At 37.4% G+C, this 27471-nt stretch overlaps 1 protein-coding gene across 3 annotated transcripts; it reads right to left on the bottom strand.

Moving 5' to 3' along the window:
- On the bottom strand, positions 991 to 15523 carry LOC109711158 (protein VAC14 homolog). Of its 3 annotated transcripts, XM_020234082.1 has the most exons (20): positions 15084 to 15518; positions 14867 to 14980; positions 14662 to 14727; positions 10800 to 10889; positions 10436 to 10555; positions 10318 to 10346; positions 10078 to 10220; positions 9893 to 9987; positions 9595 to 9681; positions 9352 to 9459; positions 9177 to 9268; positions 8865 to 8946; positions 8237 to 8302; positions 6327 to 6442; positions 6064 to 6184; positions 5822 to 5983; positions 5599 to 5727; positions 3585 to 3653; positions 2459 to 2737; positions 991 to 1500 (listed from the first exon to the last, which is right to left on the bottom strand). In XM_020234082.1, the coding sequence occupies exons 1-20, from the start codon at positions 15171 to 15173 to the stop codon at positions 1432 to 1434; spliced, it is 2127 nt and encodes a 708-aa protein (XP_020089671.1). In that variant the 5' UTR covers positions 15174 to 15518; the 3' UTR covers positions 991 to 1431. The 3 variants fall into 3 exon arrangements, with proteins under 3 accessions (XP_020089671.1, XP_020089677.1, XP_020089685.1); XM_020234088.1 differs by lacking the exons at positions 991 to 1500; positions 2459 to 2737; positions 3585 to 3653 and adding an exon at positions 4156 to 4385 and having other exon boundaries at positions 15084 to 15523; XM_020234096.1 differs by lacking the exons at positions 991 to 1500; positions 2459 to 2737; positions 3585 to 3653 and adding an exon at positions 4157 to 4398 and having other exon boundaries at positions 15084 to 15522.

Genomic DNA, 27471 nt, shown 5'->3' with positions numbered 1-27471 from the left:
CGTCACGATTTAATCCATTGGATGTGATCTAATCCAAAAGGGTTATATATTTATTGGATATCATTAATCTTGAAGATCTCTGTGCTTGAAATTAGCTTACTAGGCACAATCAACATTGCAAACGAGGTGTAGCCAATAATTTCTACTCTTTTTGTTGACGCGGCAAGAGCATGAAAAATGATAGGATGAAGATATGGATTAGGAGGGAGAACTAATGCTCTGAATCTGATACTCTCCGGAGGGGACACACGACATTATTTTGCAGGGCCTTTATTCCGTGCACGAGGGGTAGAGGAACACTTCTTACGGCAACTCCAGCAGCAAATTTCACACCAGAAACATAGAATAGAAGTACCACCGAAACAAATTTCACATCAGAAACATAGAATTGAAGTACCACCGAAAGAACAGGCACCAGTGGAAACATCCCTAGCAACGAACCAATTCAATAGCACAGGTCAAACCAATTCAATAGCACGGGTGTTGCCGGGGAACATTTCAACATCTCTGTGTTGTCGTCAAAAGTTACCAAATCATCAGGAAGTTGCAGGGAAATAAAGCAAAACTTTTATGACTGTAGCGCCCCACCAAAGCTTATACGGGCTACAACAACGTGTTGCGGATGCCTCTTCCATGGAAACGGTTCAATGAGTTTTCCATCAAAAACCCAGCAAGTCTTGCTAACATACTGCCATTTCTCCCAGAACACTATCATTGACATGTTAGGAGTACTAGCAGCTCAAATTCTTATCAATTCAATGCAAACCATGCAGGTTCAAATCTTGTTTCAGTAGCAGGGCAGGCTACTAGTAGCTTCCCGACCGGGTCGGAAGGTTCTAAAGAGGCAAACTATAAGCACCCGACAGCAGCTCCCGACCCAGAAGAACATTTCGGCTTCTGGCTCTGCTTCTGCTTCTCGAGTTATTTGAGAACCTTCTTTGCTATTTGGTCTACTGCACTAACATGGAAAGAGCATAAACAGAGAGTAAGAAACATAATACATTTCACGGCCTGCTTTTATTGGGGATTGTTGAACCAGCTGAACAAAATAAAACAACTGAATCTCATCACCCGTATCCGTTCACTTCTGCTCACATGGCCTTTAAACCAAAAATTACAGGAACCACAGGAGCAGAAATTTTACTAGTAGAGAAGAGAAAAGAAAAAGAAAAAGAAAAAGAATAGCTAATGAGGAGCCGAGCATATCGGATTCAGATGAATACTTACCACCAACAAAGCAAAATCTGAAGGAAAATAACAGCCAATAAGATATACAACTAACACCCGCTCGACACCCCCCCCTTTGAAGATAATCCATAGTAGATAAAATTTCGGACGTTGAGGTTTGTGCTATATGGACTAAAAGAAGAAGACCCAAAATATTACCAACAACAATTAATGCTGCAACTGTCCAGGTATGCCCCACGGTGATCATGAAGGGGGCCGATTGATCTCAGGAAGTGGCAAAGATTGCTTTGTTTCCTCAGATCTTTGTATTTCCTGCGATTAAAAGCCATCACTGTATTGTTTCTTTTAAATTTTTGTATGCTAAGAAGATGATGAAAAATGTAAGTCACGGGTTACAGCTTAATAAAATAAAAAAGAATTTTGGTAGAACCGAAAATATCAGCTTGTTAATTCTCTGAAAAGAACAATAACAAAGAGAAAAACAATGCACAGGCTCCCACATAAAGTGTTATTACTGTGTTTACAGATGGTGAAAAGGAAATAACAAAGTTAAATATCGATCTGTTCCACTCTACCACCTCCTCCCTATATTAGCTATTTTTTTTCCTATAACAGCTGTTAAGACCTTCCGATTAAGTGACCTTCTTAAGAATACAAAGTCTTTCCGTCTTTTTTGAATGCCTAAATGAGTTTACAGGGATTAGAGGCAATTTTGGCTTTCATATAACTAATGGTTGTTATATATATATATATATATATATATATATATATATATATATATATATAGGCGGGGGCTACTATACTCTTATGAGTATAGAACTCCTTGTACTCATAAATTTTTAAACGTTAATTGATGGGATGTGTGGTTAGGATTATGGTTGTCCCTACTTAGAATGATAGTAGTCCCCTAGGGTTGAGTGGGTAGTTGGTTGAATAGTATGATCTAATGGGTGAAAATGATCGATGGAATAAATCTAAAGGAGCCAATACTCATAAAAGTATATATATATAAAATACAAATACATAATTGGTCGATGGCAAATTATTCATGTTGTTTGTCACAAGAAGATTTTTTAAAAAAAGAGGACCAAATCCAAAATATCCACTCAAAGAGTAGTATAGCAATTAACAGTAGGCAGTTAGGGATGAATTTACTTTTCCAACCCCTGTACTTAAAAAGTTTACTAAAAACAAAAATTCCATCAATTATAGTTGCCAAGAAAACCTCAAGAGCAATGCTATGCTAACAACATTAAGCAAGCCTCTGTACCTGTGATAGTGTTGAGTAGGCTGCATTGCGGGATTGCTGCCGAAATTTCGTATGTGCTCGATGCAGTTGCTGCATGTGGACAAACTGCTGCAGCCGAGCTGGAAAGTCAATGGCATGAGAAGTACTGGCAACATCTTGGTTCCGGTTGCTTTCATCTGCTATCTGTAAGATCTGAGAGTACGGATTTTCAGATGAAGTCCGCTTAAGATTCTCAGTACTCAATGCAAAAGAAGGAACAGTCTTCAATCGGGTCCGCAAGATCTTGAAGGCCGCACTTTGCTGCAAAATGGATAGAGCAATCATAAAGCAGAATGCAAAGAAGAAAGTAATTAGAATCAGCATGTTATTGGCTTTACAACATACTCTTTCTGTTTTTCAGATAGTTAATATACATGCTAGGTGACTAAAATGAACTGACCCAATTAAAAAGAAAAACATAATCTGACAATTCTTGTCATATTACATGTTGCACTTCTTACAGTGAAACCATTATTCAAAGATCATTTTAAGAGCAGTATTCCCTAATATATAGTAATAATTTTCATGAGGAATCCAGAGCAATACATAATAAATGGGAGACTACAGTGCCCTCAACATATCCAGAGTCCTCTCTCTTGGCCGACGTAACTTCAGAATAGCAATACGTGTTTTCTAGAGGGTCCATGTTAATATAATAACTAAAGGAAATTACAGCCTATAGCTATTGCTCCACTCCTCTTCAACAGGAGCAGGTGACCTTCTATAAACCTACCAGCTCTAGTGAGCCCTCAAACAAGAAAGATTTTTAAATATTGAAGTTAGCTCTGAAGTTTCCAAGTTAAACTCTTACTTCCCATAGGTCAAAGAATCATCTGTAATATGTATAGGCAACAAATAGTATGTCTATAATGGTTATAAATTTTGTGAATCAAGTAAAAATAAAAGAAACTTGATTAAAAGGAGGAAGACCTTTAAACACATGCAACAATCTTATACATATGAATATGGCTGGTCCATATTCTTATAAATACTGCTATACACCCTGCATAACACCTTTCATAATAATGTTCAAATACTTCTTTTTTTACAGGCTAACAGCTCATGAAAAGTAGAAACCCAAAGTGGACTAAAACAATGAAACTGTTACCTGAGGCAGCAACATCAAAAGGCCATATAGAGATTTTAACAGCCATGTGTGTTTTCCAGGCTCAAGAAGCTGCAGAAATTGAAAAAGACAGCTTTATGAAAGGGGGAAAAGGCTACAAAATTGATAGCAGTTACTTCAATGAAAGAAGACAATAAGTTGGCAATTTCTCAAGTCTTCTCATGGCCCTCTAAAATTGAATAATCCTTAAACACATCTTCCCACTAGGAGTTTTTAGTATCAGATATGATAATGAAAGTTTGAGACCCCGTAATCCATTGTATTTTGAAGTCGGATATAAAACCAAAAAGAAGAGACCGAAAAGCGCAGAAAATCTATATAAAATTGCTATGGAGTGGAGCTAATGGAAAGTTGTTTGATTATCCATGATAGCCAAAACAGCCACATGAAGACTAAAAGTCTAATTATGTAATCAACTAGATGACGGTAAAATCTATAGGGCAATGCAACGAACAAGCATGGTGACAGCAACTGGGGGCGTTCTCGTCACTTGTGTTCCCACAGGGTTCCCCATCCCCAGGGGTCAAGGTTCCCCGTCAATCTGGATTAACACTAGGCAAGTTACGTTTTATGATATCAGTAGGTAGATAAAGCAAAATCAACAAAAAGAAAACTAGTTCTTCAATTAATTTGGTTATACATGAGTTTATTCCATTCATTCAGCTGTCTTAGGCAAGGCCGCCTCTATCTGAAAGTTGACCATTTGAAACACAAAGTAGTGGAAGAGTATCTAGCAGTTCTGAAGAAGCAGCAGCAGGAAGGGAATAAAATAAACAGCATAACCTAAAAGAAGCCTCTGAGAAATTAACCACAATAATAAAATGAGAAAACTGCAACTAACAATAAAGATATAGAAGCACAAGAAAATTTCTTTGATATAAAAAAGTAGCGACCACAACAGATCACCAGAAACTTTTGCTTATCACAAGAAAATAAAGATAAAAAGCTGACAATGGCAAATAATTAAACAGGACTCGTTACTTCAAAGGTAACATGTTACACAGAAACATGTTATACAGGTTGCACTGTAACATAAGAAGAAAAGCCAGAAAAAACTAAAAGCAGATAATAGTTTTTGGCAGATAAAGCCAACAACTACATACAGAAGTTCATATCATTTAAGGACGAGCAAATTGAATGCTCCCAAGGGGCACAAGTTTTATTGTTTTGTTCATAAATGTTTCTTTCCAAAAGAGAAAGAATCAAAATAAGAAGCATTTCCATAATAAAACATAACAAAAAAAAAAAATGCAACTAAACATATGTTCAACTCAATTTACTTAAAAAGATCAATAAAAGAAGAAAACAAATGGTGCTTACGCTACTAATGTTTTGTGATATAAATAGCTAAGGTAAACTGGCCACAAGAAAAGCTACATAACAAATCTTTTGTTTGTGCTTTCACAATGTCCAAACCAAAGCATATAGGGAAATATGCCATGTAGGCAAGTTTCAAGCGCACCACAGATCTAATTTATTTTGCATTCAAAGAAAATTTTGAAAGGTCTCAATTGGTACATTATCCACAGCCCATTATTTTTTTCTATCTCTGCTACTTCTCTCCTCAAAAATAACTCTTCAGTTATCTATAATCGCCAAACAACAATTGTTATGTGGTGATTAACTCCTGTGTAACTGAAAAGACCTCAAGTAGTTATCTACGTCCACGCCATATTTCAATCTTTAATGCTCATAGCATGCATTAAGTTTAGATCCTAACATACACATTTTGTCAGCATCATAATCATGGAGAACAAGAGTATGCAGATTGGCCTTTTCATGTTAACACATATCTCATAAGGCGTTCAAATCAATTAATCAAACAATGTGAACCAAATTACTACAACCTTCAGCTGTGATAGATCATTAATTAATTCTAGTCACTTCACTGCCTCCTATCTCCTTATCTTTTCATATGCGACTATACGCTCTTTTCATTTTCAGACTACAACGAAAATAAACAAAACAGAGAATAGATCAGAAAGAGAATATCTACCTGCAGTCGTATGTAAGCAAAGATCGGAGTCTCCAGCAAGCGGATCAACTTATCTAGCTGTACCAAAAATTTTACATTTATGTCTTCTTCCCCTAATGACTGAATTACGGAGCTCGCATGTTGATATGCCTTTGAGTAGAAATAGCAAAACATCAAAAAAATGAAAAGTTAAAGTAATGAACTATGAGCAAGGTAAACAAGTATCAACGGAGCAAATGCTCACCTGAGCTAGTAGACACAAACTAATTGTTGCCATTGGGGAATGGCACCATGAAGCATACAAAGATATAAACAAATCTTTGCCAGAAGGGTTCACCAAAGATTGCTTGAGTAGAAAACGCAGCTCAGCCAATTCAGATGAAGTGAGTAAAATTAAATTGAGAGCCTAAAATATGAATGAAAAAAAGTATTACTAGATTTCTACTGCAAATATGATAATGGAACAGTCTAAGCAATGGTATAAACCTGAACCATTGTAGATGCAAAATCCAAGTCAGCTTCGCTCCCAAGAATTTTTGAGAATTCTTTGTAAACTCTCACAGCATCCAAAAGAACACAAAGTCTCCGCACTATCAAGGCACCACGCCTAGAAAGATAACAGAAGAATTTATAGATAGATACATCTTACACTCAGCTGCTCTACTTAGATAACTATATAAACAACCAAAAGAAGGGCCGAAAGATAAACAATGGCAAAACAGTTGCTGTGTATGCAGAAGAACACCTACTTCTCCAGAAGCACATGATCGTTGTGGAAGTTCTGGATTAAGTATGAAATGAGATCGTGAAAGTGATGAGATTCTTTAGCTATGCAGGCATGCACTTCCAGAACTAGCAAAACCACCTGCAAACATTAGCGCATCCAGTGAAATAGTAAAAATAGCAACAATGCAATGAAGACTAAAGAAGCGTATTAAACATTTCCCGAGCAATACTATCCCATTGTTGTATATTAGAAACTTCATAAGATGCTCGCAGCTGTTGTATAGAGACAAGGATAAAACGAGGGAAGAGCCACAGAACTATAGCCCATTTCCCTCAAAACTTTTCTTTTCAATTGAAACCCCCCTCAAATTATTTTTTTCACGTTGAATTTGAATTAGCCCCTTTAGCTAAATTGGGGGTCGTGTTAAAATTAACATCACCTCAAGTTGTTCACCATTACATATTAACAAACAGAAGAGAGGTTGAGCTATTTATCTTAATGGGATCCCAAATTCAGTTGACTGAACAACTCAAAACAAATGACCAGAAGTCAAAGGGCATTATGACAAAAATTAAAAGTTGAGGTGTTCATTCCAAAATGAGTCTTTTTAAATTAAAATGAAGCCCATGAATGCGTTCATTCCAAAATTGGTATTCATTCCAAATAAGTAACTACGCTGCATCATAAAATTTCTAAGGTTTGAACAGCGTGAAAAGATATAAGAACAATAAAAAGACAAAAGAAAGTAAAGAACATATTTAAATAAGCTGATTGTCAGTTATATAGTGTAGAACAGAAAATTTGTTCCTCTTAAATCCAGTTCTCTATATACAGCACGTTCTTATTAAAATTGGTAATGCAATTTTATAAGCATATACAGTCATTACATGTATATTTGACCTCCACTACCTCACACAAGTGCTCATTAGAAAAGGAAAAAAAGGAATGACCATAATTTTGGAAAGGTAAAAACGTATCAAAGGATAGACCAGAGATGTAAAGAAGCAATTTGATCACATTTTAAGTTTGGTGAATAGAAAGGAACAAAAGCCATACAAAGTAAACACAAATATTGTAGAAGTGGGTAAAGACGCCATAAGGAATAGCAAACTGCCGAATTAAAGATTAACAGTACATGTGGCATAAAATTGCTCATCATTTAACGGCAAACAATCAACACAGATATCCACAGTTATTTCTGAAAATAAATGGATAAGGAGAATATTTTAAGTTGGAAACTCTCTCTATTGTTGCTTTTTCTCTACAACACCAAAACATAAACTTGCCTAGATCCAGTATCTCAAGCTGGATGAGTCAAGATTGCTCCAGTCAACCAGACTCCAATCATTGCATATGGAAAGTCGGACGCAACATCATATTATAGAGTGAATAATACATTGGGAACAATATTGTACATAATATAACAGCAATAACGTGACAAATGATCACTGAAAAGTTATATTCCTACAGTTTTATCTCAATAGGCCCAGTCAGATGGACCCAGTCAAATGATTAGCTCCACCAACTAGCTTGGAGAAACAGCCACCTCACATATATTGAAGCTTCTAACCACTTTAACAAAATGGGATCATACAATAAATCATAAGTACCAATGACGATGAGGCTGAAATATTCTACATCACATGTCTCACTGCATTAAACACTACATCAAATCTAATATATGAGCATAAAAGTAACCAACTGACATTTACTTGAAAATAAATTATTCGGTAATTGGTCAAGCACACTCCGAATTGATAGTCAGGTATGCAATCATGCAAATACATGCAACCCTCAGTTATGCTTAAACATCAATAATGAAGCCCTAAAAGCAACAAGATTTAACATAATCTGACTTTCAAGCAGTTCATTATATTCACACTGATTTCTCGAGACACAAAGCACAACAATAATAGTGAATGAAGTATTTACCTCATCTGAAGGGTCTGAAAGTGCACTCAAAAGTGAACCAAAGATTTCATCCAAGTATGCTAAAACCTGTTTCATGCATGTCAATGAAACTCAAAACTAGCATCTGAAATAATGCAGACAAACCAAGTGCAATACATGCACAAGTCCAACTTATGCTTATCGTTACATATTCTTTCTAAAATAATATAATTGGAAAGAGAACTAATCCAATCTAGTAAGTTTAATTTTCTTTTCATAATAACATTTTTCCAATGTTATTTCAGATAGCTGTAGATTAATTAAAAAGTACAAGTAAGAATTTCTATTGTCAATCTATATTCATCTATCCTAACCAAGGAATTCACAGTTGCTTCCCTGCAATAAAACATATTTTATGTTCTTAATTTCCTTAACATTGATAACATTTGTGCATAATTCATGATTCAAACCGGATCATAATAAAACAAAAGGCAATTTTTAACATTAAGATATTTAAGTAGCAATTTTTTTTGGTTTACTGTATGAAGCTTCTCAACACAAAAAGAGAAATGTATTTGCTACATAAAGAGAACGACGACTGGTACATTCTAAATAAATGGATTAAACTACAAGCATGTAAACAAATAAAAAGTAGCTGAAGAAAAGTTACCTCAGCTCGATATCTAGCCAAAAGTGTTGAAATCCAATGCAAAGACTCTATTCGAGTAGCCTCCCATTCACTCGTTAATTCCCTGAACAAAGAATCATGGCATCATCAAAATGTGATTTAGCCAACAAATCATCCAAGATGTTAGATGGACTGCAGAAGTATATACCATAGTACAAAACAGCGAATCCTTTCTATCTTTCTGCAAAAAGACTATATTAACCTAACTACTGGAGAAAAGAAATGTTTGACCTAGTTATTTCTAGGTTAAGATTAGAAGAGAAAAGAGAAAAAAGGAAAAAAGAAAAACCCCACCTCCTTGCAATAGAGAGGATAGCTCCTATATCAAATCCCTCAGGAGGATCATTTCGAATGGCTCGTAGTTCTTCATTGGTTTCACGAGCAACCTAAAAATTAAGCGTAAATAGTGTCAAACTGGTATAGCAACTAATGTCGCTGCTGCTAATGCAACTAAAGAAATATGATTTACCGCTCGTATCTTCTCCTCTTTATCTGATACACAAGGTAATATAGCTCCTAAAATATCAGCGTAGTAAGGTACAAGTTGGTCTCCCCCAAGTTTTACAAATTCATTTATCTGCAAATTTCAGAACATATGAATAATCTAAAAAATTTTCCAGATCATTGAAAAAAAATAGCACGTGCTTATTTTAACTTCAAAAAGCAAGATACTATGAAAACTAGTTCAAACAAAGCTTAAGTCACAACTTACCCAAGTTATGGCTGTCAATCTAGTGAATGCATCAAGAGAGCGTGCCCTCTGTACCAATATTTCAGCCATACGACCATAATCTACAGTCTTCACAACAAGACTAATTCAGTCAGAAATCAAGAAAATGTGATTTTGTACTCCCAAGGTAAACAAGAATATTTAAGCGTCGGTAAGAGAGACATCCTTTTCAGAATAAGATATTGCATGTCCATGTATTCTAAGAAGTAGATGAAAGAAGAAAGTTATTTGAAGAAACAACTACTGTATGTTAACATCATAAAATTCAAGAAAAACTTACTGGAGAACTTTTTATTTCTTGGAGAAACTCAGAAAGTGCGGAATCAGCTTGTTGCCGTATCTCATGGCTGTTATCACTTAACATATTAAACAAACCTGCGTAGAATTTGCAAGTCATGAAAGATAAAGCCATTTTTCAATGTAGAAGTGAAAATAGTTTATTAAGCTTTATTTTGAGAATATTACCATCAAGAAAATCAGGAAGAAAACCGAGCATATCAATATCTGGAACACTATCCAATACAGTAATCCATCCCACCAAAAATTGCCTCACATATGGGTTGAGTACATTCATACGTTCTCTTAGAAGTGGTATAAATTCCTCTATGCTGAAAGAGAGTGAAAAGAGAATATAGTCCAACAAACTATGGATACAAACAAGTACAGACATTTTAAAACCATAATTTAAAGGACAGGATGACACACCTGAATTGATCACTCTCGGTTACAATATCCTGGGTAACGCATTTAAAACAAGTTATAAGACAAGAAAATACCATTTCAAATACTCTCCCTCAAGAAAGCAAGTCAATGAAAATTTTACCTTCACAAGCCTATCAAGAAGATGAGCAGCACTTTGTACATTGCCATCAGAGTCTGCTGAAAGCTTACATAGTGCATCAAATATCTTATTAAAGTAAACGATGAAATCTCCTCTTACAACCTAGCAAAAATGAAAGTAAATAATTAATATCTATTAAAATACAGAGAATGCAAGCAAAACCATCTTTAATAAATTAAAGAAATCAAAAAGGTTCACGTGCTCAAGCTCCCAAAAAAGAGCAGAAACTGAGGGCAAGACCTACAAAACCTCTCCCTCTTATAGAAAGACTGGAATCACAATTTTGGCCCCTATCCATATTAGAGTTATAACCTCTAGTTAAAGATATTAAATCAATTATACTCACCTTTGCTATGTTATAAAGTGCTTCACAGGCATAATATCGAACTCTGCTGTCTTGGTCGCGAAAGGAATTAATCACAGGCGGTACAATTTGCTGGCATTTGGTGATTACAAAATGAATCAGATAAAGAAATTCCGCTTAAAGCTTAACTTAATGAAGTTAAAAAAAAAAAAAAACAGAAAAATGGATTACTACACAAATTACAGACGTTAGACAAAACTCAAATCACAGATATAAATAGTTGAAGAACCTTATGGACAAGTGTAGTTTTACAAAGAAAGAGTTATTGTATATCAAAATATAATTGTCCATAAATCACAGGAAAAAGGTTATCATCCAGTTGGCGGTTATCAAGATTGTAAATAGTGGATAGCGGGTACATAGCATTTGCAAAGTCTCATAGCGGAAAGCGGATAGCGAGCGCCATAGCAGGTGCTATGAACCCATAGCAGGTTTCATAAAAGTAAATTTAATATGTTTATGTTTCTTATAAAAAATATACATATAATTTTGAAGAAAAGACAACTAATCATTCTTTTTTTTAGTATTGCAAGCTTATATATATTTAATGTCATTATCTATTAAGAATTTAAGATTAACTTTAAAATATTTAGCAAACCAAAAAAACATAAAACTTGAAAATCTATAATCCATTAACAATTTAATCATTCTTTTAACCCGTTTGCACTTTTTAAAGATTTGGACTCATACCGCCCGCTTTCCGACCGCTTTATAGCGGCCGCTTTATCGGACCCTATGCCGCTAAAGCGGCCGCTATGAACCCGATCCACTATATACCGCTTTACATATCATAGTATAGCGGTAGCACATAAAATCTGCTATAGCGGCCGTTATTTAAAACACTGGTGGTTATTTAATAAGTACTTCATATGTAATCAGGTCCAATAACTCGCTCACTAGCCTCTCTTCTTGTGTATTAAGTTCTTCATTCCCTCCGAATTATCAGAGGAATAGTCCAAACCTATAAAGTTTGGAATTGTCAATTTATGCGAGATAATAGCCCTATGCTGCTTTTAGAAGCTTGATAGCTTAATAAACCATATCAAACCGTCATATTAATTTTTCAGATGCATAAAAATATTTATCTTGAAACATCCGATGTTAACTATGTGCCTGTTTTTTGCCATTTTTTATTTTGTTTCCAGTAACAGTCACTTCTAATAGAGCATTTGACAAACAGAGAAGTCCAGTGATTCTACTACAGTGGGTCAAAAATGAGATTGCGCAGCTCAAAAGTACAAGCTCTATTTAGCATTTCCACTTCTGCTGTTAAGAGAATCAGTTGAAGGGATTTTATTATAATGCTTCTTCTAAAGGTAGTACTCAGACAGCACTTCATCACCAGCACTGTGCCCTACAGTAGGGCCGAACAGGCCATACCAACATATAAAAGATTCAATTAGTACTAGGACTATGGCTTAAAGGCTCCAAGAATAATGGTTAAGTTTATGCGTTTCAAGAATAAAGTGAATTTTAGACGATGAATAAGGGCTGGCTCAAAATAGGGCTCTTCAATAGGCCTGCAGCATTGAACACCTCCATTTAGTAATTGATCCATCTGAGGTAAACCAATCTGGCCAAAGAAAAGTAGTACTTGAAGGTAATAACAAAAAATCAAAACATCAAGACTATAACAGCGAGTTTTTGAGGTCCTAGAAGTAACAGCGAGTTTTTGAGGTCCATCTTCTAGATGGGTTATAACCTAAACATTAAAGACTATGAGCAGAGTAAGTTTTATAATTGACTTTGATCTCACCTTATTTATTTATTCATCTCTCACTCTATGATCTCACTATCCGGCCCAAACATTGGCTTCCTATTTAACCAAGCTTTATAGAAGTTCGTCATCGACAAAAATTTCACATTGCCCATAAAGGGTACTGAACAGGGATATAACCAACACACAATCTTCAGCAGTCACTATCTCACAGTGTTGCCTCATTATGGGGTCATGTTGGCTCAAAATTTATTTCGAAATGGAGTTGACTCTCATATATTGGAAACCGCCTCAATAATTGTCATTTCTGCAAAATGAATTCTCTTCATGTATGTTTATGCTTCTTAGCAAAATTTAGCTTCCAGAAAAGGGACAAACAAAATATGGCTAACATAGTACTCAAAAGGCTAAAAGTGCTTCAGTTCATACTTTGTTGAATGAATAAAATATTTTTGAAAGTAACTTAAGATATTTCAAATTCAAAAAGAACAGGATCCTCTAATTAAAGATTATAAGAAATCCAGAATGGAAAATGAGGCTTCTCTGAGTGCTGGATCTATAGCAAGTCACAATATGCATAACCTTATATTAATACCTAGACAAAAGTAGGCTCAACAATGCTGAACCAATAAAATAATAGATCAAAATTACAACTTCCATTAGAATGTCAAATGCACAATGTCCAGAGTAACTATGTACTTCTTAAATAGCTATTTACGAAGGTCTAATCCTGCGCAAACTATTTTATCGATAACATCAAAAGCAGTCACCTAAACTACCCAATAAGTTGAGCTAGGCATATTACAAAGATTAAGTAATCCTCGTGTTGAATAACCTTAAAAGATGGAAGAACAAATTAATCCAACAAAATGATTCACCACAAACATCAATTATGATTGGAAATATGCATAAGCACCCTTCTTTCTGCATGGTAGACAAAGCACAACCGTGCTAATTAGAAAGCAATTGAGAAGGACGTTGACATTAGAGTCACAGAGTACTCATTGCAACCAGATTTACAATTTAACAATTTTGTCCATAATGATCTAATGGAATTGAAGAAGTTAACTGCGGTCAAATTCCAGATTTTCTTTATAAGGCACCTAGTTCCTTGCTATATGGAAACTCTAATCCGTTCCCACAGGAGGATAACCTTTTCCAGCTAGAGACAGAATTTCATCTGAACGTCAAGAAAATTCATATCCAAGATGCGAATCAAGCAACCTTCAGTTGTAGGGCAAATCAATATATTTCTTTTAAATGTTTAGAGGTTATTAGCACCACTCTCACACTTTAATGTTGAAAAAGAAAAGAATACATGAACACACTTGTAAAGCACAGCTTAAAAAAAAAAGAAGAAATCATATAGTAGTATGATGCAGCCAAGAAAATTTGATGACGTTTTGATTTGAATTTTTTATTTCACTTTTATTTATTCCATTGTGTTTTTATTTGGTTCTAGTTGAACTCTGATTGAGTTGTACGGTTTTGGCAGGTTTGTTTTCTTAGAGGATTAGCTCACTAATGGAAGATTCATGTATTGCTTCCGAATTATGGCCACTGAGTTCAGTATGCAGAAACTAGATTTAATTTTAAGGGAGATTAAAATTCTAATTATATAATTAGGATAATAGGTTTTTCTTCATAAATGAGTTAATAAGATTGGAATATTAGAGGAATCCAAATATTTGAATGGATTGTAGGGTGCACTTCATAATAAATACAGTAGAATTCTGATTCAAAATAATTGCATTTTATCCATTTGAGAAAGATTTAAAAACCATATGAGTCCCACAACAGGTTCTTTTAATTACTTGAATATTACAATTGAACTTTTAGAAAGCATGGTTTCATAGTTTAAGTAGGCTCCACAGTTTTCGCCAACATTCCCTTGATGTATATATCCGACAGCATCTAATTTGAATATACATGCATTTGTTCGACTTAGCCTTTTAATAAAATCATGACAGTTTTCTTGTTCTTGATGCAAACAATTAGCACTTACAACAGTATAAACACTTGCTAGTAAACAAATTTCGCCAAAAGTGGTCCAACTTCATCAGTTGCTCCACAAATCATTTCAAAGAAGCTCCGTAAGCCTGTATAAGTCATATTTTGTCCACTAACCTCAAGATATATCCCTGCTTCTTTTGTCAAACCAACAGTTGCTGCGGCTAACCCAATTAATCCACCCTATAATAATAGAAAATACAAATTTAACATTTTTTTATAAAATCAAATCCACTAAAAATCATCAGAAACACCAAAGAAAATGATATATATCATTCTAATAGCCACCTCAGATTCTAAAGAAAAACCATCAACAACGAACCTTCCTATGATTCGCCTGCGGGGAATTGGTGAATTCCGTCGTCAACAGATTAATCACGGCCGATATCTTCTCATGCTCCCCTGCGACCGCAAGCTGCTTCACGATGCCCTCAATCTGTTGTCGTCCACCACCAATGTTACCCCCAAATTCAGATCAAAACCCAACAAATATCCCCCCAAACGGAGCCCTAATCATCAGAAGAAGGATGGATGAGTACCTCGAGCGCCGCATTCTTCCGCTTCTCGTAGAGCTTATCGGAGAGGTTCCGGATAACCGACGCCGGGATTATGGACGACATGTCGGCCATGGCGGCGGCGCCGCCGCAGCAGAGAAACTACGTTTAGAGATCCCGCCTCCGCTACCTACCCTCGACCGGATCCGAGCGCCACTTCCGCACCTTCTCCTCCTCGAATCGGAACATCGCGGGAGCGAATCGCGTCAGATCGAGCGCGAAGGAGCGCCGGGGCTCATCCGCCGCGTTGAGCGGCGGGGAGAGATCGAGGAGACGGAGAAGACGAGAACGTGAGAGGGATCGGAGAAACCCTAGCCTTAACCCTAACCCTAATCCGAACGGGAACCCAGAAAAGCTTTCGGAGGAGGAGAGAGAGAGAGAGAGAGGGGGGAGGGGGAAGAGAGGAAAGGGAAGGATCGACTTTGGGGGGATTTTTACGTACGACTCCCTGTAAGGTTTAATAATCTCAATATCATCCTTGAAGTCATGAAGTGTAAAAAAGTAAGGGTCGAAGGATTCGGAACGAAAAGTTGAGGGTCCGGAGAGGAATTTGTCTAAGAAGGACGTGCGGGGTTTGGTGAAACGGACGGTCGTGATGGGATTTTGACAGTTCGTTGGAAGGTCGTGGGTAAATTTTAGGAATAAATGTCATTATAATATTTATAGATAATAAGAAAATAACCTCTTTGTATAAATAAATTTTTTGGTTTTAAATTTTGTATATTTGAATAATTGAATTCTTTTTTAAGATTTTATATTTTACATTTAAATATTCAGAAATTTAACCGAAATTACTCTGCTCTAAAATAAGTTGTTCTCCCATCTTTCCCTCCTCTGGCTTTCCTCACAACTCTCACCCGTCTATTGTCTCACAGGCTCTTCCTACCCCCGCCACCTCCGTACCAACTCTCCTGCAGTGTCCATGTCGTGGTGCTCCTCACGAGCGAGAGGGCGATGACGAAACTTGATCTGCTTTGTCTCCTTCGCAATACCTGTCACAACCCAAACCACCCCTCAGTTCGAGCCACAATAGTGGCATCTCCATATGATTAAATTTAAAATTTCAAAATTGAATCCTATTAAGTTGTAAGGCTTTAAGGCAGCCTACATCTATATCTACTAATATTCAAGAGTAAATTAGAGCTTTGTAATAGAATATCGAGCTATGCATGCACAATAACATAAATCAGCACAATATGAAAAGCTATAACTAAATGCAAAGTACATGTAATTGTATTATCTTTACCCCGCAGTCCGCTCTAGATGCATTAACTAGTCTTGCTTGCAAAACACTAAAAATAAGTTTCAGGTGAGTAAGGATATGATCCTAAGCTGTTACCAACTAGCATCGCATGTATAATCAACCTACACTAGGATGCTCATAACTATGCTCCATGCATAATACTGGACTGTAATGCACTGAAATTTAATCAAATTGACAAAGTGTGGATTAAAGTCATGTTAGACATAATTGAAATGGGCTTGGAGAATTGTAAGCTAAGTTTGAATCAAATTGAAATCAATTCGGATTTTCCAAAAAAGTGGAACTTGAGTTCCAGACTTTTCGAACGCCGAAAACAAAACTTCGGGCTCTCAAAACTTTCAAACCGAGCACCTAGATTCAAACGGACGCTCTACCCAAGAGTTGGATTTGCGGGAGGGTTGGCTTTCAGATGTTTGAAACCCTTCCAAGTGGTCCGGCGGGCGTCCGAAGTAGGGATGCAAACGGGGCGGATTCGGGGACGGGAGGGTTCTCCCAGCTTCCGCTCTATTTCTTGTTGGGACGGGATGGATTCGGGATAGATTATTTTTTATTTTATTTTTGGCTCCCACTTACTGCCATATTCAGGGTGAATCAGAGCGGGAGCGGATTTTTGGCAGATTTTTGATGGATCAGGACGAATTGAAGGAAGAAAATGGTCTCCTGCCTTCCGCTCTATTTATTTGGCGGATCAGAGCGGATTCGGGGTAAGTTATATTTTTCTATATTTTTTGCTCCCCTATTTGGGGCGGATCGGGGTGGGAGCTCCACCAACCTGGATCCATTTGCATCCCTAGTCCGAACCCCTTTCAGATGCTCTACCTGAGAGCTCATGTGTGCGAAGGAATGAATATTCGGGCGACCAAATGTCTTTGCTGGCATCCGAAAAATGTCCCAAATGGATCGACGGGTGTCTGAATACTTTCCTAACGCTCAACCCAAAAGGATTGGACATGCACCGCATAGAACAATCGGATGTTTCGTCTCCCCTACAAGCACTCGAAATGTGTTTCGAGCAGATTGGGCTATCGTCCGAGTCACCGAATGGGCGCTACTACATAGCTTTGTAGTGCCCAAAAGTTTAGGCAGATGCTTGAAACCTAGCGCAGAGACAATGGTTCTTTTACTTTTAAATACAAATGAACGACAGGTTTAAGTGCAATTGTAGCACTTTTATAAATGCCCTCTTATAGCCACAGCCCCTCTCCTTACTCTCATTTTCTCTTTCACTCTCTTCTTTCTCTCTCTAGAAAAAAAAATCCTAGGTTTTCCTTTGAAGAGATCTTTGAGATCCATCTCTTTAGAAGCTTGGAGGATATATAAAGCATCAAGGATAAACTCTAGGAGGGAGAAGGCAACTCTCTCAACCCATCCTTTTCTTGCTAGAAGGAGTAGAGATGAGTTGATATTTTTGGAGTTTATTTTCGAGGGTTTTCCAAATAGGAGATTTTAGGTTCTAACTTTATTAGAACTTTTTTAAGGATTTTCTTAAAATTCTAAAGAGATCAAGAACCATCTATAAGTAAGAATCCAAGCAGAGGTAGGAAATATTACCGAAATAGGTTTAATTCCCCTTTGTCTAAACATTTCTTAGTTCATAAGCGTGCATTTTTATAAAGTATAGACTAAAATATGACTCATACGTAAGTAATTAGATTTGAGAGGTCTTGTGGATATGGGAGTACTTGACCTAGAAAGTAGGGTTTTCTACCTATTTGCCATGTATATAGTGAAGGCACATGTTGTATGCAGAGATGGAATATTTTGTGAATCTTGAAACATAGATGATATCATAATAATATTAAACCTAAAATAAAACCTAGGGTGTACAACATAGAGACATATGAACTCTAAACAAAAATGAGCTATAACATAAGAAAATATGTAGATAAACTTTGTGATTTATCCTAAAAGTTATGAGAACTTAGGTTGCAATTCAGATACTAATCGTGACCTTCCAAAAGTGTCAAAACGGGAGATGTCGATCACCATTGACTCCCTACTCCATATCGGGAGATGTTGATCACACTCGACTCCCTTTATTGTACTTAGAGATGTCGATCACCCTCGACTCCAAGTACCTACCGATTAGAGAGATGCCAATCACCTGACTTTCCATGAGTTGTATAGTAAGAAATAAGACCAAACCAAGTGATTGATCAGTGATAAGAAAAGATTGGGATAATCATGTAGGCCAATGACATAATAAATTATTGTGGTATATTATTTATATTTGAGGCATAATAGTTATATTTTTCCTTTTATGCATTATTATTGTGGCAGTAATAGATTCATTATTGCTATTATTCTACTAATGCCTTTTTTGGACCAAGTGAGTGTAGAGCACCTGTAGTGTTCTAGAGGTTTGGATAGGATTGGCTTCAGTGTTAGTGACTGGTCGACACATTTGGAGAGTGTCGGACTGAGTCGGAGTCATTTCTGCACGAAATGGGTGCAAAATATGGATTTGGCGCACTCAAATAAGCAAAACTGAAGTTTTGCCAGTTTAGGGCACCCAGAACTTGGTTTAGGGCACTCAGATCTTGAGTGCTGGTTTGAGCAAACTAGAAGCCAATTCGGATCCTGTTCCGGGCGCCCAGAAGTGGGTTCAGAAGTTTACTTTGGAAATATCGCTGGCGTTGACACGTGTTTGTGGTAGGTGAGGTCCGCCGGACCAGGATAAGGGTGCAGCACACCGCTGGCGGAGGAACCGAAGAGGGCTGTTTGTACAGGCTGGAAGTTCTGGGCGCCCAGAACTTGGTTTAGGGCACCCAGAACTTGATTTTTCTACAGCAGTGTAGGTTTGTATCTAATGTTCCTGAGGCTTATCTGACCGTTTGATCACCCTATAAATAGGTCGGAGATGCCCCTAGTAAGCTCTTTTCCTCTCTTTCTCACAGGAAAGCTTACAATTGCATTCCAACCCCTCCAAATCACTCAAATTGCATCAAAAGTCCACAAATTCAGCTTGAGGAGTGCATATTCTGCAGTTTTCCAGCGACGACCTTAGTGTTTTAGCTCGTGTGCGACGTAGGAAGGTCGTATTGTGGTGAAACTTGGTTTGTTGGATTCTAGACTTCAAGAGGAATCCACGAAGTCCAATATTGTAGATTTTGGTGAAGGTTAGCTTGGTCGAACTCAAGTTCTTCTCTGCTGCTGTTGTTTTAGGCAGATTCTCAAGTTTATGAGTTTTCTGTGATGCTATCTTTGGAGGCAGGGGGATTTTGGACCTGAGCCTGACATTTCAGTATACTCCACTGGATTTGAGACCCTCCTCACTAGATTTGGATGTGATTAGGTGAGTTTTGATATTGGAGTTGGGTTAATTAAGCTTAAGTGCTGAAATTATAGTTGTATTGATGGATTTTAATCTTGTTAAGGTTTGGAGTTTGTTGATCTCTTGTTGCTGGACTTGGAGGAACTTCGGTAGATCCAGCAGGAATTCTTAGTGGTTCGAGACCTCCTTGCTGCCAGGAATTGCATTTGAGGTGGGTGTTTCATCGGTTTTGCTCCTAGGTGCTTGTGTAGTCGACATGTATGATTTCGATTCTTGTATATCATATTGTAGCTCAAATTCATTGATTGTAGCATGTATGAAATTTGAATTGGGAGCATGACTATTTAATTAGATGAATATACATGTTGGACTTGAAACTTGACTTAGGAGAAAACCAGCGATTTTAACTCGTCATATGCTTAAACTACCTAATTTAGCTCTAGGAGCCGGGGTTGGTTTGTATCACCGCAGTTTCAGCGCGGTGGATACTCAGAGTAGTTTAGAATGCATTTACACTCTGGCAGGATGCCGAGCTTGGGTAATATTTAACTGTAGGTTTTATACTGTTTTTTCTGTTCGCTCCTTAAGTTTTTGTGCTTCGTATCCCCGCTGTTAGTGCGCATTTGATACTCAGATAGCTTCTGAAGCTGTTATGCTTCGTATCCCCGCTGTTAGTGCACATTTGATACTCAGACAGTTTCGGAAATTATCGCGGATAGTATCCACACTGTTGTGTGCATTTGATACGCTGAAAGCTTAGGAGCTGTAGTAGATCTGTATCACCGCAGTTTATTGGCGGTGGATACCCGGAATAGTGTAGAATGCAGTTACGCTCGTGCGGAGATGCAAAGCTTATTTTTACAGCAGTGTCTAGGCTGTTTTAGACTATCGGGTGCCGTCGAGGTTGACGGTGAACCCAGATTGCGAGTTTTGCATCAGTTTGTGCCGAGGGCACGTGAGTTTTGGTTGTTAGACCAGTTGGACCCTGTGTACTTGATTATAGCCTGTGAGAGCCTGATTGAGTTCAGTAGAGATACGCTTGCATACTCGGTTGGGTAGCGTCTACGAATGCCACTCCGGAGTCGTGCTTTATGCGTTTGCGTTGTATAGTGTCCTGGTTGGACTTGCTCTCCATGGACTGATTAGTGTGGAGGTAGCATTTAGGATTCGACAGGCGGGACGGGTACGTTCACAGTCCCTGGGATAGGTGTATTCACAGTCCTTATGGATTTGGGTATGAGGCTGCATTACTCTACAAATAGTAGTATTGGATCATGATAGGATAGTGGCATATAGCTGTGGATTTGTTCCAACTTCCTTTTCTATCACTGAGCTTAGATCTGTAGACTTAGTGGGTGAGCCGATGAGTTCGAGGGCGGTACCCACTGAGGACTACTTTATTTTGTAGTAGTTCTCACACCCAGTTGTTGCCACTGTTTTTGCAGAGCCGTCGCCTTCGGCTGCTGCTGTTGCTGATCTTGATCGTGCCAAGGGCGTCGCGAGTCAGAGCCCTTCCAGTCGAGTCGCAGAGCTAGAGGAGCGCCAACTACAGGTAGTTGTACTTTTTGGGTCTTTACATGCAGTGGTTGTTTTCTCGCCAGAGCGAGTGTTTGTATACCTAGATGACATGTATGTCTTGAACTGCGGTTTTTATATATGGTTTATTCTCCTAGCTGCTCTATACTTCTGTCTGTAGTATTGTATGATTACAGGTACTACTTTTTCGCTTCGTATACAGGGAAAATACCTATGTATACGGCGGGTCTGTTAGCGAGCCCGNTACTATTTGTGGTATTGTATGATTACTGGTACTTCTACTTTTCGCTTCGTATACAGGAAAAATACCTATGTATGCGGCGGGTCTGTTAGCGAGCCCGAGGAAACAAGTAATCCGGGGCGTGACAGCACCACTTTCGGCGGTTGCACCCACTGAGAACTTATTTCCAATTCTCACTCTATTGATTAGGGATGTGAATAGGTATGAATACTCGAAATTTTATTCGAACCCGAACCCGAATGAAACGGATATATCCGATGCTAAATGGATATGGATTCGGATATGGAAATCAAAAATAGAAACTCGATGGATATGGATTCGGATATGGATTTTGACTGTACCCGACCCAAACCCGAACCCGAACCCGAATTTATTTGTATTTTATATATATATATATATATATATATATATATATATAAATTGATGTTATATTTGAACTTGTATTTTAAAATTTTAGATTTAATATAATATATTTTGAAATATTGAAAAAAGAAATAATTGTTTCGGGTTCAAATTTTCGGGTTCGGGTTTGGATTCGGGTTTCGGATTTTTGGTCGGGTTCGGGTTTGGATATGGATTCTTAAAATCTGTCAGGTTCGGCTTCGCGTTTGGTTCTCGGCTTTGGAATCAGGTTCGGGTTCGGGCTTTTGAAAATCCGCCCTGAATCCGACCCGTTGACATCTCTAGCGAGGCGCAAGTTCGCAATAAGGGTGTCGTGAGCTAGTTAGATCGTACTGAGTTGGTCTAGAGGGTACCATTTTGTATAATCAAAAGAATGTATCATTTTGGGAATTAAAGTGTTATCAATTTTTAAAAAGTTTCAAATTTGTAATAGTTGTAATTTTAGAAATTATTTACTCTAATGCTCTATTGTAACTATATAATGTATTTGTTGTATAAGTTGGTGTATGATTCTGCTTTGTGTGGGTAGGAAGAATCTTGCCAGTTCGGCGGGTTTGTTGTATGTGCTTGAGCGGGCCCAATTGGCGGGACTTGGGGTATAACATCGACACTCCTAATGCCACAAACAGAGATCCACTGGCTCAACCAATTATGTTGACAATCCAACACAAAGTCTCCATATCTACATAACCAGTCTCTTGTCCACCCTTCAAAAGTTTCATCGACTCTTGCACTGAATTTTTGATAGGTCAAAAATATCTCATAATCGACCCCCTCCCTCCTCAACACACCTATCTGTGCCATGAATCTGCCCTGCCAGCTAATTTATTTTTTTTACAAGTTTTAATATTATCAACATTTTGTAAATGCAAATTAATAAATTTTTTAATATTAATGAATAATAGCATCAACAAATATAAAAGTTATATATAATTAACAACTATATATAACTTTTGTTAATTATATATAACAACATCAACTTTTCTCAACTTTTCTCTCAAAAGTATCAACAAATAATAGTAACAACAAATATAAAAGTTATATATAATTAACAACATCAACTTTTCTCTGAAAAAAAAATTAACAACACCAACTATAAAAGTGAAAAATATCAATTCGCAAAAAAATTCAAAAGTTTGAAACATCCGTACATCAATAAAAAAAGTGCAAACGATACAAAAATCTGCTAGAACAACAACAATAACAACAACATTAAAAAATATAGTACTCCATCAATGACAAAAAAAATTATTCGAATAATAACGAAATTTCTCTGTAATCACAAATTGACGACAACAACAACATTAAAAAGTATTTATGAATGTCAACTACAACAACTAATTATATCAAAGACAATACAATAATATTACAAAGTTTAAATCTAGCATGTCTGTGATAATAAGATTATAAAGTTTAAATAATAGATAATGATTCATAAATAAAAACAAGTTTACAACAATAGAATTCTTGGTAATAGTATAAAAGAACTCTACCACTTTGCCACTTTTCATGCAATAAAAGAGACATCATCTCATGACCATGGTTTCCTAAACCACAAACCATGCTAACCCAAAATTGTTAAAAAATAATATTACAATTAAGATCACAAATTAATTTAGGCCAATTTGCATAAAAATCGACAAGTTTTGAGCTTTTGCAAAACTAGGCCTCTTTTTCGATTTTGCAGATTCGGTTCGAATTTTCAGTAAACTGACCAAAATACTCTTATATCTTTTTCTCTCTCTCTTTTTTTTTCTCTCCGACCCTCCTCCACCGTTTCTATAGCCTTCCGCAACAATAGCGAGGACGGTTCCGCGTTCTCTTCCTCCGCCTTCGCCCTCTACTTCCACTGCAGCAGATTTTTTACCCACTAAACAAACCCACCGTCCCTATCACCGCCACCGGCGACGAAGCGGACGTGCTTCTTGTGGCCGAGAAGTACGTCGGCAAGGGAGAAAGAGAAAAATAGTTACACTCCGGCAATATAGAGCAAGGGAGAGGTCGTGACCAAAAAAATTATAGAAAAAATATAAGAATAAAAAAATAAAAAATATATAATTTTCCTATAGAAAAGATCAAAAATCATAGAAGAAGGAAGGAGATGATGAAATTGCATTGTTAAAATAAAGTTATACTATTTTAAAAAAAATTTGCACTGTTTTAAATAAAAGTTGTACTTTTTGAGACAGAAATTACACTCTTTGGAATGAGAGTTACACTATTTTAGGCGAAAAATATACTCTTTGGGTAAAATTTACACAATTTCTCTTTCTCTTCTTCTTCCTCCTCGTCCCTGCCCTCTGCTTTCTCGTCGTCGTCCTCCTCCTCTTTCTTCCTTCTTCTCTTCCCCATTCCTCTTCAGTTCGTACTTGCCACCGTCGTGGTCGTCATAGCTACAGCCGCCGCCGCCCATCCATAGCTGCAACCGCCCCTCTGTCGGCAGCGAGGCCGGTTCCCGGGATCGCCCTAGTCCCGCACCTCATTGCCCTCGACAAGCACGAGCTCCGCGCCATCCATAGCGGCGATGAAGCTCATGAGTATGTCCTTGCAGTTGCGCACGCGGTCGACGTCGCGGTGCGCGGGGGCGAGATCGGGGGCACAACTGTAGCGGGAGAGGAGTGGCGCGAGGAGGATGGAGTAGCGGTCGCGGCTCGCGGGGTCGAGGTCGTAGGCGCGGCCGAAGAGCCGACGAGGGTGGAGCGAGAGCAGGAGCGGGAGCGGGCGAGGGCGCGTAGGGGGGAGGGCAACGTCGTCGTCGCACATTGCGACGGCGCGAGAACGAATAGCGCGGTGGGGGAGGAAGTGGGCATTGAGGGAGCAGTTGAGGCTGCGGTGAAGGATGACGCGGAGGATCATAGATGGGGAGCGGATGAGGGCTTCGAGGGTGGAGGGGTTAATGGCGGCGGTGGCGAGGGCATGTACGATGACGGCGGCAGTGGCGAGCTGAGAAGAAGGAAAAAGAAGAGGAGAAAGAAGAAGGAGGAGGAGGAAGAAGGAGGAAGACGAGAAAGTGGAGGGGAAATAGTGTAAATTTTACCCAAAGAGTGCAACTTTAGCATAAAGAGTGTAACTCTTATCCCAAAGAGTGTAATTTCTGTCTCAAAGAGTACAACTTTCATTTAAAACAGTGTAAATTTTTTTAAAATAGTGTAACTTTATTTTAACATTGCAATTTCATCATTTTCTTCCTTCTTTTATGATTGTTGATCTTTTCTGTAGAAAATTTTTTTTTTATTTTTTATTATTCTTTTTTTTTTCTCTCTATAATTTTTTCTAGTCACGACCTCTCCCTTATCCTTTATCGCAGCCACCGCCTTCGCCGGAGTGTAACTATTTTTCTCTCGGCCCGAAGAAGCATTTTTTCTTCATCGCCTGCGACGGCGGCGGGGACGACGGGTTTATTTGGTAGATAGAAAATATGCTGTAGTGGAGGTGGAGGGCGAAGGCGGAGGAAGAGGACGCGATACCGTCCTCGCTATCATCGCGGAGGGCCGTGGAGGCATTGGAGGAGAGTCGGAGAGAAAAAAGAAGAAGAGAAAGTCGCTGCGCGGCCTCGGTGGGGTCGGAGGTAAGAAGGGCGGGGGATGAGCGGGCGAGGGCGTGAGGGGTAGAGGCGAGGCGGGCCGTTTCCGCCTCTACCACCTTCTTTGCAGAAAAAAAAAAGAACGCTAGAAAAAAAAAAAAAAAAAGANAAAGCTAGAAAAAAAAAAAAAAAAAGGAGAGGGAAAAAGCTATAAGAATATTTTGGTTAGTTTGTTGAAAATCCGAACTAAATATGCAAAATTGAAAAAGGCGGCCTAATTTTGCAAAAGCTCAAAACTTATGAATTTTTTATGCAAATTGGCCATTAATTTAATATAAAAAATAAAGAATTAAATCATATACCGAATTCTCAAAATCTAGCTATCATCAAGTTTGCCAAACTAAGAAAAACTTATCCCATTTGAAGTACATACTTAAAAAACAAGAACAAATGATTTGATTTATAGTAGAAAAAAATATATAGCATAATATACAAAAAATTGAAAATAATATAAACAATTGATTTACTTGCTAATCCAACGTACAACCAATTTCTTACATACATTAGAGGTTCTAAAGTTTTAAAAGAGAGCCTACTCCTATATGGATTCATAATTTTACCATCAATACTAAATGTAAATTGTAAAACTACTATGAATATTGGAATGGTAAAAATATCCTTTTACAATCACTTGTAATGTAGGATAGTTTAGTCCATTATTCCTCTATCATCTCAAAATATCAAAATTTTCTGTCCTTAGCAATATATACTTATCTAATTAGATATATAACTCTGACTTCAGTAACAAATTAGTTTTTCTCTTAATGGCAGCAAGAGTACTAAATTTTTAAAAAGTTTGAAGTGCTAGATGTATGAGATATAAAAGTGTTTGTCACAGCTGAAAATAAGCTTTGAAATAGATCTTCTCTACTTTGACTTTAGTACTTTCAAAATAAATTATAACATATGTTATGAATTCTTTGAACTTCATTACTTGTATTTTCATTGACTTTATTATAAACAGTCTCCAACATTGTAAATTTATATCCAATAAACACACAACTCACATAATTTCATGAATCACTAATAAAGACTTGTTGAATTTTGCCAACATCTTTTTCGCCATTGATCTCATTAGATCGCTTGAAAATAGAGAGTCAATCCTACAAATTTTGATCAAATTCTACAAATGTAATGAAAATATTGATTCGCCGTCAAATACTTAGTCTCCGAAAATAGAAATATAATATTGCAAAAGACCTCCAATTTGCAACAAATATTTTTGGCTCTACATCACTCCTCCTCAATTGGCAAATATTATAATTAAAATCACGTAGCTAGGGGTGGAAACGAGCCGAGCTCGAGCGAGCTTACCTCAGCTCAAGCTTGGCTTGAAATTAATTTTGAGCCTAAATTTAGGCTCAAGCTTGGCTTGAAATTAATTCGAGCTGAGCTCGAGCGAGCCTAACTTTGAGTCAAGCGAGCTCGAGCCCTAAACGAGCCGCTTGAAATTCTTAACATCGTGCAATTTATAGTTTAATTTTTATTAAACATTATCTAAAATTTGATATTAAAAATATCTAATAGTTCAACATACAAAAATGAATACATAAAATACGATATTATAGTATTAAAAAAATTAGGAAAAGTGACTCTGCGAGGAAGTGAAAAAGAGAGAAAGAGAGCAATTACAGTAGGATTTTGTTGGTTTATAAATCCCTTTATACTCATAAGTTTTCGACCTTTAGATTTATCCTTTTGATCATTTTCATCCGTTAAATCATACTATTGAACGAACTACCCACTCAATCTTAGGGGACCACTATCATCCTAATTGCACATCCAACGGCTGAAAATTAATAAGGATAAATGGGTCTATACTTATAAAAGTATAGTAGCCGGGACCTATATATATATTTAGAGAGAGAGAAAGTCCGGCTACTATGCTATTAATAGCACGAAGCACTTGGTGCTACCAAGTTTTCCGCCGTTAGATCTACCATTTTGATCATTTTCACCCGTTAGATCATACCATTCAACCAACCACCCACTCAACCCTAGGGGGCCCACATCATCCTAACCGCATATCTCTTAATCCAATTGCCAAAAACTTGGTAGCACCAATGACTTGGT

Source organism: Ananas comosus, linkage group 1, assembly GCF_001540865.1.
Source record: "Ananas comosus cultivar F153 linkage group 1, ASM154086v1, whole genome shotgun sequence".
In the NCBI taxonomy this organism is placed as follows: domain Eukaryota; kingdom Viridiplantae; phylum Streptophyta; class Magnoliopsida; order Poales; family Bromeliaceae; genus Ananas; species Ananas comosus.
This window is presented reverse-complemented; position numbering and strand designations above follow the sequence as displayed.

Coding starts and splice junctions, on each gene's coding strand:
- LOC109711158 (XM_020234082.1), bottom strand. CDS start 15,173: ATGGCCGACATGTCGTCCATAATCCCGGCGTCGGTTATCCGGAACCTC. Junction 10,556..10,799: donor CACTTTATAACATAGCAAAG/GTGAGTATAATT, acceptor CATTTTTGCTAG/GTTGTAAGAGGAGATTTCAT. Junction 10,347..10,435: donor TTCTTGATAGGCTTGTGAAG/GTAAAATTTTCA, acceptor TGCGTTACCCAG/GATATTGTAACCGAGAGTGA.